We start from the raw sequence: 18,917 nt of genomic DNA, 5'->3' as shown, positions 1-18,917 counted from the left end.
TGGGTGCCAAATGATGGGGGTGGCACCCCCACATCACCTTCATGTCCAAACCCGTCAGAAGGTGGATACCAAAATCGGGTTAACCCGTGGGAAGGAAGCTAAAGTAGTTGTGAGCACGATGGTGGGACGGGGTGCACCACAAAGGCCAGCCCACCGTTCCATCCAATCAACCAATGAGCGACAAGGTGGCCCTCTTTTGACCCACTTTCTCTACCCACCCTCCTACCATGTCCGATTCTTTACGGTCGCAGTTTTATCGGTGTTCCAGAACCGGGAAATGATTCGGCCGGTTTAGAACCGACACATTTTCACTCGATCACTAGGAAAGAAAATCATTGAAAAATAAAAGAATTTTTTTAATATTTATCTAATATAACGATAAAGGTAAACGATTTATTTTCATGTTCCCAAAATACCCTCGGGCTCGCTTCTTGTATCTGATGTCTCATCTCTGAGCGGACCTCAGGTCTCAATCCTTTGCCTTGATGGAGCTTCAGAAGCGCCAAGATCAGGGCCAGCCCGAGAGGAAGGGGCAAAAACGGAAACTGGAGGAAGAATTCGAAGAGGAGCGGGAGATCTCCGTGGCGCCGTCCGGCGAGGCGCACCAGGCGTTATCCTGCGAGGTCAGTGCGCAGGTTAATATCCTCAACACCACCTTTTCGTGGAAAGAAGCCGATCGAGCCGCCGCTAAGAGAGCCACTCACGTACTCGCCGAGCTTGCTAAGAACGGTACTCTCAAAACATCCCGATCTGCTTTTAGTTTGCTTCAATTTCTAGGGTTTTGTTCTTGTTCTTGTTCTTGTTCTTGTTCTTGTTCTTGTTCTTGTACTTGGTAGGAGAATAATCTCCTCAATTTCTGTTTGCAGAGGAAGTTGTGAATGTAATCGTCGACGGTGGTGCTGTTCCGGCACTGGTGAAGCATCTGCAGGCACCGCCTTCCAGCGATGGCGACCATGACCAGAGGCCGTTCGAGCACGAGGTTGAGAAAGGGAGTGCTTTTGCTCTGGGTCTCCTTGCTGTAAAGGTCATTTGATTATCTTTCTGTTTCCTTAATTTTGTGTATTTATGGAGTGATTTTTGTTGGAAATTTGTGTGATAAACAGATTTTTCTATGGCAATATTCTTATTTTATTTCAGTTGTGCCAACAAATGATATTGTCTGCAGTTCAGAATTTGTCAAGATTTGTGCAACTTGTTTAGAAACTTAGGAAAATTGGTATTTCTGAATTATGCATTATACACTGAGAGGGTTGAACTATTATATGAAAATTGCAGAACTGGAACTGTAAGGCAGTTAGTTTTAGTCCACTTATCCTATAGCTTGCATGTCTTAGTAGCCATGCATTTGCTCTATGCCTTCTTGTTTCTAGCAGTAATAAGTTGGTATATGTTTAAGTGACATCTTAAGAAGTGTTTTATGTAATCAATAGTCATACAGAGATGGAATTTTAAGATAAATGAGTGTTGATAACAGCTGAATTGTCTTCTTTTTAGTAAGAATGCTTCTGTGATTGTGTTTTATATGTTGTATTTGTTTTGACGTTTTAATTGAAGTCAGATAAGACTCAGATTATGTTCTCTTGATTGGGAAAGTTATTCTGTTTATTCGTTCATTTATCATTCAACATCTTTTGCTTAATTGGCAATTTTGAACAATTTAAACTCATTATTTTTCAGTCCTGGGAAGGAAAATATGAAATGCGAGGATCATCATTGTCATGGTAGGGCTATTTATCAAAAAAAAAAAAAAAATCATTGTCATGGTAGGACTACCTAAATATTTCATGAAGTGGGTCACACCGTCACACAAGATCTACTTTTATGCTATATGGTTTTGGGAAGGACTGCTGTACTATTGGTTTAAATTCCTTGACATAGATTAGGGTGGATCCTCAGTCTGCAATCTGCATGCTATCTTTTGGAAGAACCAACTTAGCTTAAAGCTGTAAATCTTTTTGAGCCTGTTTTCTGCCAATAGTTGTGGTTTTCAGTCTTTAAAAATTATTTCCTCAGCCCATGTGGGATGGGGTTGAAGCAAGAATGAGAAGAAGGCTTGCCTTGTGGAAAAGACAATATTTGTCAAAGGGTGGGAGGATTACCCTTATCAAAAGCACTTTGGCTAGCATGCCTATTTACCAATTGTCTCTTTTTCGCATGCCTAAGCTAGTTGTAAAGAGACTTGAAAAAATCCAGAGGGATTTTCTTTGGGGAGGGGGAAGTGCGGAAAGAAAACTCCATCTAATCAATTGGGAGGTGGTATGCACCCAAAAGGAGAGTGGGGGTCTTGGCATTCGGAGAATTGATTTATTGAACAAGGCCCTGTTGGGGAAATGGATTTGGCGGTTCGCTTTTGAGGAAGATAGCTTCTGGAGGAAGGTGATTGGGGTGAAGTATGGCCAGTTGGGGTTTGGGTGGAGAACTAAGGAGGCCCGCGGAACGTTTGGGGTGGGGGTTTGGAGGGACATTATGAAGGAGTCGCCTTGGTGTTGGGAGAATATAGAATTCAAAGTGGGCAAGGGGACCAAGGTAAGTTTCTGGACTGATCTGTGGTGCGGAAATGAGGCGTTGTCCCAAGCTTTTCCCCAGTTGTTTGCTTTGGCGATTCACAGGGATGCATCGGTAAATGAGATGTGGGATTCGAGCATTGGTCAAGGAGGTTGGAATATAAGATTATCTAGAAACATCAATGATTGGGAGCTGGACGCCTTGGGTGAGCTGTTGCATATGTTGAGGGACTTGAGGATCTCTAGTGAAGAGGACGCAGTGATATGGAAAGGAGCGGAACACGGTCGCTTTCGGATTAGAGATGCTTACAAGTTGTTGATAGGGTCTAATGTCATTACTTTCCCGAAAAAGAGCATTTGGGTGGACAAGGTTCCAACCAAAGTTGCTTTCTTTGCCTGGGAGGCTTCTTGGGAGAAGGTTCTAACTTTGGATAATCTTCAAAGACGGGGTTGGCAGCTTCCAAACCGGTGTTTTTTGTGTGGTTGCGAAGAGGAATCTGTAAATCACATTCTTTTACACTGTACAGTTGTAAAGGCGCTCTGGGAGATTGTCTTGGCCTTGTTTGGGGCTAATTGGGTGTTCCCAGAGAAAGTCAAAGAGTTGTTAGAAAGTTGGAGGGGCCCTTTCGTGGGGAGAAAGAGGAAAAAGATTTGGTCTTCCATTCCTTTGTGTATTTTTTGGACGGTCTGGAAGGAGAGAAATAGATTAGCCTTTAGGGGGGGATCTCTAGCTATTCAGAAGTTAAAAAATTCGTTTGTTTGTAATTTGTGGAGTTGGGCTAGGGTGTATATGGGAGAAGAGTCCTCTTCGCTCTTAGGTTTTTTGGAATGGCTTGCCACTCCCTAAGGGATGGTAAGCGTTGCTTTTGTTTTTGTGTAGGCTACTTTGTATACTCCCTGTATGCTTTGTGGCTTTTTGCCTAAATTTATATACATGCGCTCATTTATCTAAAAAAAAAAAATTATTTCCTCAGCCCACAATCTTCATGCTGTCTTTTGGAAGAACCAGCTTAGCTTAAAGCTGTATGTCTTTTTGAGCCTGTTTTCTGCCAATTGTCATAGTTTTCGGTTTTTAAAACATTTTTTAAAATTTTTTTATAGGTAAATAAGGATACATATATTTTTTTTTGTAGGTAAAGAAAAGATCTATTGAAAAAAGACGCCAAAAGAGCGACTCAAGGTATACAATACCTATACACCTACCGCCAAACTGGCCAAAAAAGTACAAGTGAACAAGCGCCCACGATAAAAAAACAACCTTAACTAGAGCCCAACCAACCAATAAAACTAACTAAAGTTTATAAACAACTTTGCCTCTGACCAAAAGGAAAAAACAAAAAAGTATATATATATATATATATACACACACGCGCGCGCGCGCGCACACACACACATAATTGCAAGATGAAGTATAGAACAATATATAATATATTTCATGAAAGTTACTAAAGGTAAAAGAGGCAAATAGATATCAAATTTCAGTACAATATGTGTGTAAACATTAAATATTGGAGTTTTGATGAAATCAACCTGGCAAAATAAGAAATTTTATATCAAAACCAACTTAACAAATTATAATTTTTTTTTTTTGATAGGTAAATAAGAGATTGTATTAGAAAAGCCTAGAAGAGGCGAAAAAAGTACACACGAAGTATACAAGTAAGCAATGCCCAAGAAGTTAGGCAAAAAGAAAGAAGAAAACCTTTCTCCTATCTAGACAAAAGCCACTCTATAAAATCAAATAAGGACAAAGAATGATCCCCTCTAAATACACCCTACCCCAATTCACAAAAGTGTACAAAAAAGAAAGTTTTAAAGCTTGGTTGGAACATTCAGTGTCATTGAACACTCTTTCATTTCTTTCCTTCCATAAGGTCCACATTAAACATAGGGGGGCAGCCCTCCAAGCCTTTTCCTTTCTCTTACTCACAAATGCACCATGTAGAAATTTTAATTTATAGATTCATCATTGACTTCATAAAAATAGCTTTTGCTAGATGTTATTGCCCTAAAACTTTCAAGCTTTGACATGTTCTCAAACAATAAAAAAAGTAACTGTGAGCAATTGAGCATGTTCAATTATAAACAACCACGTAAGGTGAGGTTGTTTTTTTGTGTGCCTGCTCGCCTTGCTTTGGCCTTTTGGTGCCCTTGTATGCATCACGTGTATGTATATTTGTTAGGACATATGTCTCTGGGTGACATGTTTGGAGTTTTGTTCTGACTTTATGAATTCATCATTTCTCCCCTTCTCCCCACTCCCGAACACAGACACACACCTCTAACACAAAGAAACTTCCCGTTCAGTCATGAAAGTGAAAAAAAGAAACCCATTTTTAATTTTAAGAAAGGGAAGAAAGAGAGTGCCATGAAACTCTAAAAGCTACAAATAGATTTTTTTTCTTTTAACTACAGTATGGGCAAAATAAAACAAAAGAAAGTTTCTGAAATCTTATTTTAATTTAGTGTTTGTTTTAAACAGGAGTATAATAATCCTTTTTAAGATAAAAGTTGAAGTTGAATTTTCCGTTAACCTTTAAAACATTGTCAAATCAAATGCATGCATTTTCTATCTATTGTGCATTGTAAGATACATTTAAGATGTTGCATCAGTGGTATGTTTGTTTCACATTAAAAATATATTGTATCATATGTGAACTATTATGTGCTTTAACTTTTGACAATTATTCTGTCAGTTGAGCTTCCATATATTGTTCATGTCCAAACAAAAAGAAGTCAAGCCAGCCTGTTTATGATCTGTTTACTGGTTTTTGGGTTCCCTAAGCAGCCTCTAGATTAGTCGTGGGTAGAAAATCTGGTGAAACTGGCCCTTAATTTTTATTTATTTATATTTTAAATGAGGGTTTAACAAATTGTTTACTTGTAAGAAATTTGAAATCTAAAAACTACAAGTATCAGGAATATAGAGTGGCAATTGGAATGATCTAGAAGTACAAAAAACATTTTATTATGCTTACTCAATGGAAAGAAGGTATTAAAGAAATGCTATCATCATCTTCGTCTATCTATTCAGGACTGAGAAGTTAGAGGAATTTTATTTTTATATCTTTCTAATAATGATGCTAAAAGGGTTTGTAGTCCCCTTTTTTGGGTGGGTTTATATTCAAGCCGTTTTAGGGATTGGGCTAGCACAGAGAGAACTTATCTGAAAGTTTTTTGCACTCTTGTTGTATTAATAACAACCATGAATACTAAAGTGAAAAGCTTCTTTTTGGATTAGTTATTATATTTCTTTTCAAGACTAAGGATTTGGTCTTCGATGCTTTCCCAATAACGACAATCACAGTTCAGGTAAAAGCCTTCATTTTTTTCTGGGTTTCTACTCTTCTCCAATTTTAATTCCTGAAATGACCATGAAGTTTCATTCTGCTTGTTTGTGTTACATATGTTTGAGGCAATTTGTTGTGAGCATCAATAGCCAATATTTCTGTAGGCTGGTGATTTAGAGCATGCCACCATTTTTTTATGCTGTTGCTAGATTGGATGTCCAAGACAAGTTCCACTTATTAGATCTAGTCAATTGTTATTCTCATTCTTCCTCTACCTTGCATGTTTCCTCATGAATTTGAAAGGCTGTAGCTTATTGAATACATTTACCTTTACATGTAATTGCTGAGCCCATTGATTTTATTGTCTTCTGAATTAACAGCCAGAGCATCAGCAACTCATAGTTGATAATGGTGCTTTGTCTCATCTAGTGGATCTTTTAAAGAGGCACAGAGATGGTTCTAACTCTCGAGCTGTCAATAGTGTCATTCGAAGAGCAGCCGATGCTGTCACTAACCTTGCTCATGAGAATAGCAGTATTAAAACCAGAGTCAGGTTTGCTTATTTGCTTAGTACTTCAACTTCAACTTTCTGATTTAGCAGTATTTTTATCATTCTGATAATCTGATTGGACATGCAGGATGGAAGGCGGGATACCACCCCTTGTTCAGTTACTTGAATTTGCTGATACAAAGGTGCAACGGGCAGCTGCTGGGGCACTGAGAACCCTGGCATTTAAAAATGATGAAAATAAAAATCAGGTAATTGCCTTCTGTGGAGAGTTGGACCTTTATGGCACTAATTCAGCTCAGAAATTGATATGGATATTTTGATTTTGCAGATTGTAGAATGTAATGCTCTTCCTACCCTGATTCTAATGCTTCGATCTGAGGATGCTGCTATACATTATGAAGCAGTAAGATGTCATTGGATATGGACTTTGCATTTGTGACCAGTCTATTGTTTGTGCTTACAATTAGCCAATTTTTCATGAATTCCAGGTTGGTGTAATTGGAAATTTGGTACACTCTTCGCCAAACATAAAGAAAGAAGTGCTTTTGGCTGGAGCTTTACAGCCTGTTATAGGATTACTTAGGTATGAAAGAATCTTGAATTCTTGTCATTATTATGGAGTCTTTGCACTTGGTTTGGTAGTGCATGTTCAATTGTTATTAATCGTCTGTTATTTTAATTGTTCACCACAAGTTTTCTGTGAAGAATTTTGTTTTCTTGTTGTATTTCCTAAGTTGTCTCATTGATGTCAGTTCGTGCTGCTCTGAGAGCCAAAGGGAGGCAGCTTTGTTACTTGGACAATTTGCTGCAACTGATTCAGATTGCAAGGTGGAGTCATGTTCTTGTATATGTACTTACATATATATTGCTTTTTTTATTATTTTATTTATCTTCGCTAGAGCCCTGGACTTTTCCCATATGCTTGTTTGTTGCAAACAAGATGGAGGAAATAACAAGAAAAAATTGAATTTCCTGCTCTTTGGGGTTGGATTGTTTGTTCAATAATTTCTGGTATTGTTCTCTTTTCCTGTCTTGTTGGCAGTTTATCAGTGTGCTATCATTTTTATGTTCATGTGTTTGGGATGAATACAATATAGAATGGTCCTTTGGCTTCATTCAATGGACCTTCATATATACGTTATTGTTTCTTCTTTTTCTTCTTCTACCTCTTTTCTTTGGTTTTTATTTTTTCTTAAAGATGTTAGATTCTTGCAGGTGCATATTGCACAGAGAGGTGCTGTGCGACCTTTGATTGAGATGCTTCAATCTGCAGATGTACAGCTGAGGGAAATGTCAGCCTTTGCATTGGGGAGATTGGCACAGGTTATACTCCTTGAATTCTTTTATTTCCTTTTCAAATTACAATTGACAAATAATATTGATGGCATAAAATGCTTACTAAATTATACTGAGTAGTCTGTTTCTTTCAAGTAATCTTTGCAGGATTTATCACAATAAGTTTGTGTTATCAATTATCATGTTCTGTGAATTTCTATCCCTCCTTTATAGCCTTATGTTTCATTGCTTGTTTATGTGAAGGATAAAACAAACTTTTGGGTTTCAAGCACTGATGAGAAAACATCCCAAATTTTGTGCAAAGGGGAAAATAACCTTCTAAAAGAAAATATAAAAGGCTCCAATCAAAAAGAGGAGGGGGGGCAGTGCACACCCCAAGTACACAGGAAAGAGGAAAATAACCTATAACTAACAGCAACAAAGAAAGGAAACAGAAGTCCCGGAGCACAGAACCATTATTTAAATTCTAAAGGGTTTTAACAGACCTTCATTTGATATATTTTATTTTGAAAAACAAAAAATGAAAGTAAAAAATTGAGAACTTGGGAATGTACACCTAAGTATTGTTTGGAATTAATATTTGTTTGGTTCTTGGGTGAAAGCTTGGGCAAGCCTCTATATTAAGAGATCACATATATGAGCATTTGAATGGAAAAGGAAGCCCTACTACATCAGCTGGTAGAGAGTTCTATACTTTCTTGTCTATATCATGAGTCTTCACTGCCCTTTGTCCTTCCATAAATTACTGGACCTCATGGTGTGCCCCATTTCTAGAGTCCATCAGAGCCGGTTGACAGTCTAAAATGCCTTTTGATAGTTTTTTTATTTAGTTGTATCAGTTCATGAAAGATTTTATTTGTGAAATTTTCCTTAAGTAACTTTGTTCTTGTTTTAGACAGACGCTAAACCTCATTAGGTCGGTTTATTCTGTCTTGAATTGAAGTTCCAGGATTCAACCTTTGCTTCCTCTGGTACCAAGGTTTAGGATAAATAGTCCAAAGACTGAACCAAGTTCTACAACAACCCTATTTTGTTGAGGATATGAATAGCTTGAGCATCCTAGTTTGTGATTACAGCTGTTACTATGAAGTGATTGGGCTTTATGATCTAGCACCTATGTCAGGAGCAGAACAACTTTGCTGATACTTGCTAAATGTTGGACTGTCCATCAGGGAACTAGAGATCATGGTTCATCTCCTCAAACTAGCATGGATATTCTATATGATAGAATTTGTTTATCTTATATGCCCTTGATTTTTGCAGCCCTCTGGGGAAAAAAGTTTTTAAAAAGAAAAAGGTAACATGCCATACAATATTGACATGTTACATGACATATTTTGTGGATTATCTTGACCTTCATAGCCTTCCAATATCTTCAAAACCCACCCCAATGTTAACTGGTTTGGCCTGTGGGATGGTTAAAGTCCCTTTATTTATTTATTTAGTTTTTGAAATTTGCCAGTTGCCATGTGCATATTGGTTGGAGTGCCCTGCATTTTGTTTTGTCCGTGTGCTTCTTGTTATATTTTTTTTGATACACATGTTTGATTACACATCTCTATGTCCTTGATTGTTATTGGTGTTGATTGTTATCATCTTTTCTAAGAAAAACTTTTAATTCATAGGAGATCAAGGGCCATTCTGAAACCAGCCTTGAGAATGAAGATGCCAGGCAATGCACTGGCAATAGTCTTGGGTGGATACCAAAACCATGCAAGTGCCACCCTGTGAGAAAAGCTCTAGCAGGAGCTATCACCTTGTCAGTATTTGCTAGCACTCTGAGATTGCAAAATCTTAATTTCATTGCCAGGATAGGAAAAAACTTTGGCATATCTCCATAGGCTTAAAATATGATACATAAAATACTGATGGAGTTGGCAAACTCACTATCATTGAAGACTTGATGAGGAATTCTTAATTCACCTCGATGCTGTTTCTCTTTCCTCCTTGGGAAAGAAATTAAAGAAGTTAGTCATGCATAAACTATGAAGAGTTGAATCCATGCCTGTATGATTCTCAATATAATTCATTTGTTAGTCTCACTTCTGGGAGATGCACTTGAATTTTCGTTTGCTTCATTATATTTCATGAATCACCACTCATATCATGTCACTGAGAATCTGATGATAAATTTTGTAGTGGATAATAACCTGGTTCATAATAGATATTATAACCATAATGCTGAATCAGTGGCAGACCTGGATCTACTTCTTTGATATTACAGATGTGGCCTGTGCTGCTTCTTACTCTCTTTAATTTTTATATTTTGCAGCTGCATCTATCCTAAATTTGCTCACTGTGATGTTTGTATACATTTGTTAGCTGTAGTTATCTATGGCTTTAAAGAGAAATTTCTGTTTTGTCAGGACACACACAATCAAGCCGGTATTGCTCATAATGGCGGTCTAGTCCCATTATTGAAGCTTCTTGATTCAAAAAATGGATCACTGCAACATAATGCTGCATTTGCACTTTATGGCCTTGCAGATAATGAGGTATATGTCTTCATTGACTTTATCCAAAAGGAATTCATTTAAAACTACTTCAATATAATTTTGTTAAATTTATTTGTTTATTTCCCTCCAAAGGACAATGTATCTGATTTTATCAAGGTGGGAGGGGTTCAGAAGCTGCAGGATGGAGAATTTATTGTTCAAGTAAGCTTCTCTCCTAGTTTACTTTTAATAAGTCTGTTATTTCTAGGTTTATCAAGTTATCAATTACTATAAAAGCTTGAGTCTTTGTAGGTTGTGATTGTTGCATCTTAAAGTTACCAACTAGCCTTAAAAGCTTAAGTTGTTATGTAATGGGTCAACTATGTATATCATGCCAATTTGCACTGGGAGTAAAGTTCAACACTTGTCTCATGGACAGCTTTCTTTGGGCTTGCATGTGGGCTCGATAAATAGGGAAAATAAACAAAAGTGAGGTTTGAAAACCTGACCTCCTTTGAACTAAGACCCTTATACCATGTCAAAATATCAATTTGACCCAAAGCCAAGTTATGCTTGGGCTGAAACCCTAACATCCGGCATTACCAATGTTAAGGTTTATAATGTAATTGCAGGCAACAAAAGATTGTGTAGCCAAGACATTGAAAAGATTAGAGGAAAAGATTCATGGAAGAGTAAGTTGTTTCTTATCAATATTACTGTCTAGGTATTGATGTCTCTCATGATTTTCTATGTTGAATTGTTGGGATGGTTAGTCATTAATTTTCACTTACAGGTTTTGAACCATTTGTTATATCTGATGCGTGTATCTGAGAAGGCTGTTCAAAGACGAGTTGCTTTAGCTCTTGCTCATCTTTGTTCTGCAGATGATCAGAGGACAATCTTCATTGATAACAATGGTATGCCATTTTTTTTCTCTAATATCAAATATAATCAGTAAGCCCTACCCTTTCATTATTTTGAGATCTATCTAGCCCTTCATTTGTTCCTTTTTTGGGTTTTATTTGGGCACACAAAAGTCATTTTATTTATTATTGTCATGCCAGTGTCATGTTATTTGAACACCATTTCCGTGCAGGATTGGAGTTGCTTCTTGGGCTTCTTGGTTCTTCAAGCCCAAAGCAGCAACTTGATGGTTCTGTGGCTCTCTACAAATTGGCCAACAAAGCCATGACTCTCTCTCCTGTGGATGCAGCTCCTCCTTCTCCCACACCCCAGGTGAGCATCCTTTCAAAAGCTGGTGTAATTTTTTTTTTTGCCTTGTCATGATCTAGATTTTTTTCAAGTGTTTTATTCACATAATCATGGCAGATAGAAGTGTGAAAGAATGCTTCAATTTACTAAAACAAATCATGCTAGGTTTTAGGATTGTGGATTTAAGTAGTTTATTCGTGTGATTTAGATGTATCTATTAAATATCTGGGGTTCCAATGCGTTGAGGGGCTTATCTTCTTGTTTACACGAATGATGATAATATATGTAAAATTGCTCAGATAATGTACTCAGAATCTTTTATTTGAGGTTCTTCTCTGGCATCTCTTGATTGGAACAAGAGTCAGAAGCAGCTTGGGATGTTGTCATTTAATGCTTTTTTCTTGCCTTTTCTTTCCAATAGACAAAGACAAATAAAGAAGTAAATCAATAAGTTCCAAAGAGAGCTTGCCCTTGATGCCTAACTCAAGTGGTAAAGGGATGGGGAGGGTTTGGGGGGAGGTTCCAGGTTCAAGTCCCAATGGGGACAAAATTTACCTAATGAAAAAAAAAAAAAAAAAAAGAGGTGCCAAAGAGAGTGGCACAACCTAGGTATATGGCAAGTATGCATAAAGCACCAAAGCAAAAAGGAAGTAGAAAGAGAAAGGATTCCTCACACCTGCTGGAAAGTCTAAACACAATTAAAATTTACAAAAGGCTTTTTTCCCATTCCCTACAGATTACACAAACTGAGGATTAATGAGCATACTTTCCAGTTTCAAGTTTGCTATAAACAACAAATTAAGCAAATTGGTGTCCTAGTCCATACGTCGCTTTCCTTTATGAACAAATCTATCTTACTTGTGCTTCTTGAACAAGCAAACCCCAATTGGATAGAATCATAACCCTCCCTCTCAGTTGGTCTGAAGGGAGAATTTTCCCCAAACCCCTCTATGCATGAAAGAGACATTAAGATTCAGAATCAAAGCCTTAGGGGTAGGATTTTTACTGTGAAACGAGCATCTTTGGTTAGCTTCCATATTGGTTTATCTTCCCTAAACATGAGCAGCACCCACTTTTGAATACAAGGGTAGAACCATTCTGCCATCTCTAACTCCCAATCATGGAAGCTTCTGATGAATGTCAGGAATCTATGGTCCTTATCAGCTCCCATTTTTCAATTTTCTGCCACTGTAACTTCTTGATTCACTGTGATGGAGAATAGATCAGAAAAGTGGCTAAGAGGAATCTATCTATTCTAAATCTCACATCAAAATTTATTTTTAAGCCTATCCTCCTTACACATCTGACACAAAAGAAGAAAAATGTCTCATCCTTTTCCAATGGCTTTCTACCAAGCCCTGAATATATTTCTCCTCTTCCCACACCAGAGCCGCAACTACCATGTCCCTTGTCAAACTTCCCCACAATAACCTTACTCCACAGCCTATTTTTATTACAACAGATCTTCATAGCCACTCACCTGATAAAAACTTATTTAGGATGGAGAAACTTTGAATACCCAAACCAGCTTTCTCCTTGGAGAAAACACAGTTGCCTAGTTGACCAGATGCCATTTTACTTCTAAAATCAGGATTCTTATTTTTCACAGAAGTCTTTTTAAATTTCTCTAACCTAACTTGAACCAAAACTAGTATAGGACATGAAATATACTGGCAAGCTAGGGAAGATGCTCTTAACCAGTGTAGGTCTTTCTCATAATATGTGGATGATGTATTGTGAAATTAAATGAGATTTATGATTGTTTTTCCTTATTCTTAAGAAATCATATGCCAATTGATGTTGTGTTATGCTGTGAGTGAGTGCATGCTGCATATCCTATGCAGCCCCACCTGGTATCACTTGGTGATACCCTGTGATATTTGGATGAATTCTCCGGCAGGCTGTTAAAAGAATCCAACTTGAAATTTCTGCCTCCAAAGCATGGTTTGAAATGTCGGAAAATTTTGGCGAAATATCACCAAAATTTCACTTATCGAAGAGGCTCGACACGATATTCCACATTGATAATCAGTTGACAGAATTTTCTGCAATTTTTTTGGAATATCGCCGATATTTCGGTAATTATCGGTATTTTTATTGATATTGTGGGAGATTTCCTGATATTTCGGTGAGTGGTCAACAGAGTCAGCTGAAACAAGGGGATTCGAACTTGAACATAGGCCACAAGGCTTGGGTTGAACCTTGGCTTCCACTGGACCAACTTCACATTTGTAAATATATATTGAATTTAAATATGTTAAAGTTTATTATTTTTTAAAAAAATTATAATTATTTTATTTTGAATTTTATTTAATTGATTAATAAAAATATAAAAACCAACGTTATAATTCTTTAACTAGTTTTTTTTAAATATATATATTATTTATGTGATAATTAAATATTAAAAAAAATCATATATGCATCATCATTTATTTTACATTATTGAATGCATTTGAATAAAATAAATTATAGTTTTAATATTCAATATATCATCATTTATCTCATTAATCCTATTTTAAAAAATTACAATCACTTCACTTTTAAATTTTTTATATTTATCTTTTTGATTTTGAATGTCTTTATTTTAAAATATTAAAAATATAAATTTATTAAAAAAACTAAAATATAAAAAAATAGTAATGAAGTTCTAATATTTTATAAATTAAAATTAATTTGATAAGATGAATAATAAATTATATATTAAGACCGATATATCATTGCTTATCGATATTTTTCTCTTTAACCATACTTATGTTTCACACTTACAAAATAACTTTAACATTTGTATTTTTATTTATTTTATTATTTTTTAGAGTTTTTTCAAATATTTCTGCCAATTTTGAATAATTTTCACCTCACCGATATTTTTGTCAAAATATCCATCAATATTTCTTTGATATTTCCGATATATCCATAAAATCCAAATATCGATATATTCGTGTTTACCAATATTTCAAACCATGCTCCAGAGCAGATGTTTTTGGTAGTCAAGATAAATACTAAGCCTCGAGGGTGGATGCTAGTGTGGCAAACCTTCTAGTTCACCTAACGTGGTTCCGATTTTATGGCATTACATCCTAGTGGCTGATGCATGCTTGAGTCAAGTGCTGGGTCAAGAGATTTCTAATGGTCTTGATGTGTTTTAATATTGTGGCACAATGATCCTGCTGTTGGATGCTGGAATGGTTTTATGGGCTCTGCTTGATGGTCAGAGTATAGGCCCACTAAGGGAGATGCCTGCCGTTGTTAGGATGAGGGCAATGCCAGTTGCTTCAGCCTATTTGTGTAGGTCTTCCACTCTCTCTGGAGCATAGTTGCTGAATGCTGTATCATACTGTGGTTCCTGTTAGGTCCTCACATGTGCTAAGTTTCCTATACAAGTATACACAGGGAAGAAGGCTTCTATTGGTTTGGATTGATTATCTTTGAAATTTGGGAGTGGTCAGTATTTGGATTTAGTGATGCCTTGGTTGCTGTAACTTACCTAGGAAGGCAATATTCTATTGACATACATGGAACAGCTCATGTCTCTTTCCACCCTAGCGATATAAAGCAACTGAGAGCATACCAAAGTTTGAAAATAATTACTTCATAACAGACTGACCAAGCTTAGTTCCTTAGTGAAGCTTTAGCTCTTATGTAAACATTTTGAATTATTGTAACATGCATCATATTATTTACCAAAGTAAGACTTAGAGTCAAAGGCTTTTTTTGGTGATTGTAAAGCCAACAACAGAATAAATCCAGGGTCTTTTGTTTGCTTGCTGTACATGTAGAAATAAGGAGTTCATGTCTTACTACCATTCCTTGGAACTCAAATTTTTAAATGTTTGACCTTTGTTCTTGGAGGGCCATTCTAATTTGTAACCTTTTGTTCTTTCAACTTTTTAGTTCTAGAGACGCCTTTTTTTTCCTCTAACATAGTTCAAGATTCCTTTGTTTTCTCTGTGAGACCTCCTCTTTGAAATATCTAAAGCTAGAAGTTAAAATTGCATACCATTTATCATCATTTCTTTGCTGGTAAAACAGAAGTTACATACTTCAAAGAACATCCTTTTATTCTAAATTGCTTGTTTTCTTAAATTAGTCCTGTGTTTTGTTTTAAGTGATTTATTTATTTTTTTACATGATGGTATGGGTAGGGAATAAGAAGTCTATTTTCTAGTTTTGATTATTTTTTACCCTTATTTTTTTCCCACTGGTATTTCAAGTATTTGAAAGTCTCTTACTTTAAAAGCTTGCATTGGTATGAAAATTAGGTTCCTGTGATGACAAGCAGTTCTTACTGCAGGTCTATTTGGGAGAGCAATATGTAAACAGTGCTACATTGTCCGATGTTACCTTTCTAGTTGGAGGTTGTAAATCACTATTTCTTCATCATATAAATTCTGCTTATGTAAATCCAGATACTTTCATGGCTGTACTGGCTCAAGTTCTTTTACCATAAATTGTCTCTTTGAATGCTCAGTTGCTTTTAATTTTCCCACTTCAGGTAAAAGGTTCTATGCTCACCGAATTTGCCTTTTGGCATCTTCAGATGCATTCCGTGCAATGTTTGATGGTGGTTATCGGGTGAGTATTTGTATAGTATTCTTTGTCTAATGATTTTTGTAGTTTCTTTTCTATATTTTTCCTTCTCTTCCTTTACACTATAGACTGGGAATCTTTACTAACTCGCTGGTAAATATCAGGTGAGTTTTTGTGTAGTGTACTTTGTTTGATGATTTTTGGAGTTTGTGTTCTATATTTTCCATTTCTTCTTTTGCACTGTAGACTGAGAATCTTTTCTAATTCTATTATTTGGAACGAAAAAAATAAGAAAATACGTTTGACAATCAGAAAACTGTTTTCTATTTTTTGTTCTTAAAACCAAAAAACATGATATTTTTAGAGAACATTTTTTAGTTGTTTTTAGTTATTTTTACTTGTTTTCTGAATACCGTTTTAAAAAATAATTATATAATTATGGAGAATTATTAAAAATAAATCACTACATATAAAAGTTATCTTTAAAATATATTTAAAAACATAGAAAATAAATTAAAAACATTTCAAGTTTTCAAACAGACGCTTGTTTTATAAAACATCATAAAACAGTTTTCAAAAAGTCTGGCAAAACTGTTTTAAAAAACAGTTAACAAACAAAACCTTAGAGAACAACTTTCAAAAATAGTTTTCGAAAAAGTTATCAAACAGGACCTAATATTCTCTATGCCTATGTATAAGTAAAAATTGGAGCCATAGATTAGAGCATAGAAAGGTTGTAACTAAGTATTTGCATGTATGTTGATAAGCACATTTGAATTAATTCCTTGCATGACAGGAGAAGGATGCAAGAGATATAGAGATCCCGAATATCAGATGGGAGGTTTTTGAGTTGATGATGAGGTTAGACAATTTCTTAGTCCAGTATCAGAGTCTCTTTCTTCTCAGCGAGCTTTGCTTATTTGCCAGCATTCTGTATTTGGGCAGATTTATATACACTGGATCTGTAGAAATTACATTGGATATTGCACAAGATCTCCTCAGAGCTGCTGATCAGTATCTCTTGGAGGGACTAAAGCGTCTCTGTGAGTATACCATTGCCCAGGTGAGTTAAGGAGGTTGATTTTTTGGTATGAATTCCTTTACTGCTTTAAATCAGAAGGTGGACACCTGCTGACTCTTTAATTTTTCATCTTCAAGGATATATCACTGGAAAATGTTTCAAGTATGTATGAACTTTCAGAAGCCTTCCATGCTATTTCATTAAGACACACATGCATCCTGTTTATCTTGGAGCAGTTCAGTAAACTGAGTTCTAGGCCTGGGTATGTGGTGCTCTCTCTCTCTCTCTCTCTCTCCCTCTTCCTCTCCCTCTCCCTCTCCCTCTCCCTCTCCCTCTCCATCTATCCATCCATTTGTAACTGCCTTTTCTACTAATAGCTTATTAAGGAAGAAGTTGTAAATACTTTTGGAGTTGTACGAAGTCTCAATGGAGGCAATTGCTTGGAAGCCTAAATATTTGTCTTATAAAAATCTTTAGCTAGCTTCTGATATATGAAAAATAAGATTGAAAAATGTGGTTGCTTGTTTGAAGCATGCTTACAAGTCCCTTGAAAACTGGGATGATGCTCCTTAACGAATGTTGGATGATTACCTGGAAAAATTTTGAAAAATGTTTTGGTGCTGTGTCATTTTCCTCATTGATAGATTTTCTGAATGAAAATAAATATGTGGTAAGGGGGCTAGGTTCTGAATGATATGTTATTCATAATCCAAAGTTCCATGTGGCTTGTAAATCCTGCCAATTCTATGCGCACAGTCATGAACCTTACCTATGAAAAAAAAAAAAGTGGTCATGAACCATGATAATATAAAGCTGCACTATTACAACTTTGCATCATCATTTTGGACCAATTATTGCATCTTACATTTATTACAACTTTGATTGGAAAAATGATGCTGTATTTTATTTTTTTGATGATTTTTTTTTAATAGAATGAGAAAAGAAAATGCATATATATTGATGCATGATCTCTCTATCTAAACTCATGTCTATTGTGAGCTGAGATTTTCTGTTCAAAATTTGTAGGCCTGGGCATTCTCATCTGATCCAACGAATAATTCCAGAGATCCGCACCTACTTTGCTAAAGCACTTACCAAGCCTAACCCACATAATTCGAGGCTATAATACGGCTGTCATTTGATTCTTGATCTCTAACTAAATACATTGTACAGAAAGTGGTAGATCTTCGTGGCGGTGGTGAGCAGGTGGAAGGATCTAACTGGTTGATTGTAGTGTGGCCCAAATGTTTTGCTGATTCAAGAGTTCTGTTGCTTGTAAGTTGTAAACAATTACTGTAAGTTACGTCTATAATGCTATTGTCTTTTAGCTATTGCTGGGAAGTATGACCTCTTTTATTCATTCTGAAGGTTATAATGGCTATATGATGTACTCTACTCAGGCCTGACTCACAAGTGTATTATCACTCAGTGGGAGGTGGCATCTTTCACCGAGCATTAGGTATATTTTGATTTTGGTTCTTTGTTAGGTTCTCTCTCTATGGTGATGAACCAAATGTAATAGACTTTCTAGTAATGTAAAACAGAGAGGTAAGGGAAAAAAAAAAAAAAAACTGCTGAATTGGTGTGACATCCGTGAACATCCCAAGTTTTTGATATCGAATACTAGAATGGTCGGTCAACGATTTCTTGTCGGTGGACTCAGCTTTTTAGTGAAGACACTCGACGATTTCTCAAATTTATTTTTTCGGAGCTGTCAATTCTTGCATTGGAGTTTTGGCCTTTGTGCCGATTTGAGGCTTGATGCCGATCTTAGAATTGCCTAATGTGAAGGCACGCTATTTATACAATATTGTGGTATAGATGGTCTTTAAACAAGCGCTCCATAAAAATAGTCTGGACTCTATAGATTATACCCAATATGGTGTAAGTGAAAACTTTGAAAGGTGGGTAAATATGAATGATACAAGCTAAGAGCCTCGGATGAAGTGAATCAGGTGACTAGTGCTGCTCGTATGGGGTCACTTCTATTTAACTTTAACGGTTTAACCATGAGTAGAGAGTCAGACTTCTATTTAATGTTAAGTTGTCTACAATACATCAAATTAAAGAGATGGTTATGTAAAAAAATGATTTAAAATAGAAAATTAGGAGTTAGATAAT

The 18,917-nt window shown here is 36.1% G+C and overlaps 1 protein-coding gene across 3 annotated transcripts; it reads left to right on the top strand.

Annotated features, from left to right (window-relative positions):
* The first annotated feature begins 424 nt into the window (after nucleotides 1–424).
* Nucleotides 425–18,514, top strand: LOC117914268 (ARM REPEAT PROTEIN INTERACTING WITH ABF2). Of its 3 annotated transcripts, XR_004651251.1 has the most exons (20): nucleotides 428–729; nucleotides 867–1,024; nucleotides 6,175–6,347; nucleotides 6,433–6,553; nucleotides 6,634–6,708; nucleotides 6,794–6,888; nucleotides 7,058–7,133; nucleotides 7,521–7,628; nucleotides 9,968–10,096; nucleotides 10,190–10,258; nucleotides 10,669–10,728; nucleotides 10,830–10,953; nucleotides 11,133–11,272; nucleotides 15,540–15,603; nucleotides 15,741–15,820; nucleotides 16,572–16,636; nucleotides 16,721–16,838; nucleotides 16,934–17,052; nucleotides 17,823–18,071; nucleotides 18,165–18,514. XR_004651251.1 is itself a non-coding variant. In XM_034829521.1 (19 exons), the coding sequence occupies exons 1-19, from the start codon at nucleotides 486–488 to the stop codon at nucleotides 17,920–17,922; spliced, it is 2,118 nt and encodes a 705-aa protein (XP_034685412.1). In that variant the 5' UTR covers nucleotides 428–485; the 3' UTR covers nucleotides 17,923–18,495. The 3 variants fall into 3 exon arrangements, 2 of the variants coding, with proteins under 2 accessions (XP_034685413.1, XP_034685412.1); XM_034829521.1 differs by having other exon boundaries at nucleotides 17,823–18,495; XM_034829522.1 differs by lacking the exons at nucleotides 16,934–17,052; nucleotides 17,823–18,071; nucleotides 18,165–18,514 and having other exon boundaries at nucleotides 425–729; nucleotides 15,540–15,644; nucleotides 16,721–16,812.
* The last annotated feature ends 403 nt before the right edge of the window (nucleotides 18,515–18,917 follow it).

Source organism: Vitis riparia, chromosome 5 (assembly GCF_004353265.1).
Source record: "Vitis riparia cultivar Riparia Gloire de Montpellier isolate 1030 chromosome 5, EGFV_Vit.rip_1.0, whole genome shotgun sequence".
In the NCBI taxonomy this organism is placed as follows: domain Eukaryota; kingdom Viridiplantae; phylum Streptophyta; class Magnoliopsida; order Vitales; family Vitaceae; genus Vitis; species Vitis riparia.
This window is presented reverse-complemented; position numbering and strand designations above follow the sequence as displayed.

What these genes read in the sequence shown, in the direction of transcription:
- LOC117914268 (XM_034829521.1), top strand. Translation starts at nt 486, where the DNA reads ATGGAGCTTCAGAAGCGCCAAGATCAGGGCCAGCCCGAGAGGAAGGGG. An exon ending in CAACTGATTCAGATTGCAAG is followed by an intron (nt 7,134 to 7,520) that starts GTGGAGTCATGT and finishes AGATTCTTGCAG; the next exon opens with GTGCATATTGCACAGAGAGG. An exon ending in TTCAGTAAACTGAGTTCTAG is followed by an intron (nt 17,053 to 17,822) that starts GCCTGGGTATGT and finishes CAAAATTTGTAG; the next exon opens with GCCTGGGCATTCTCATCTGA.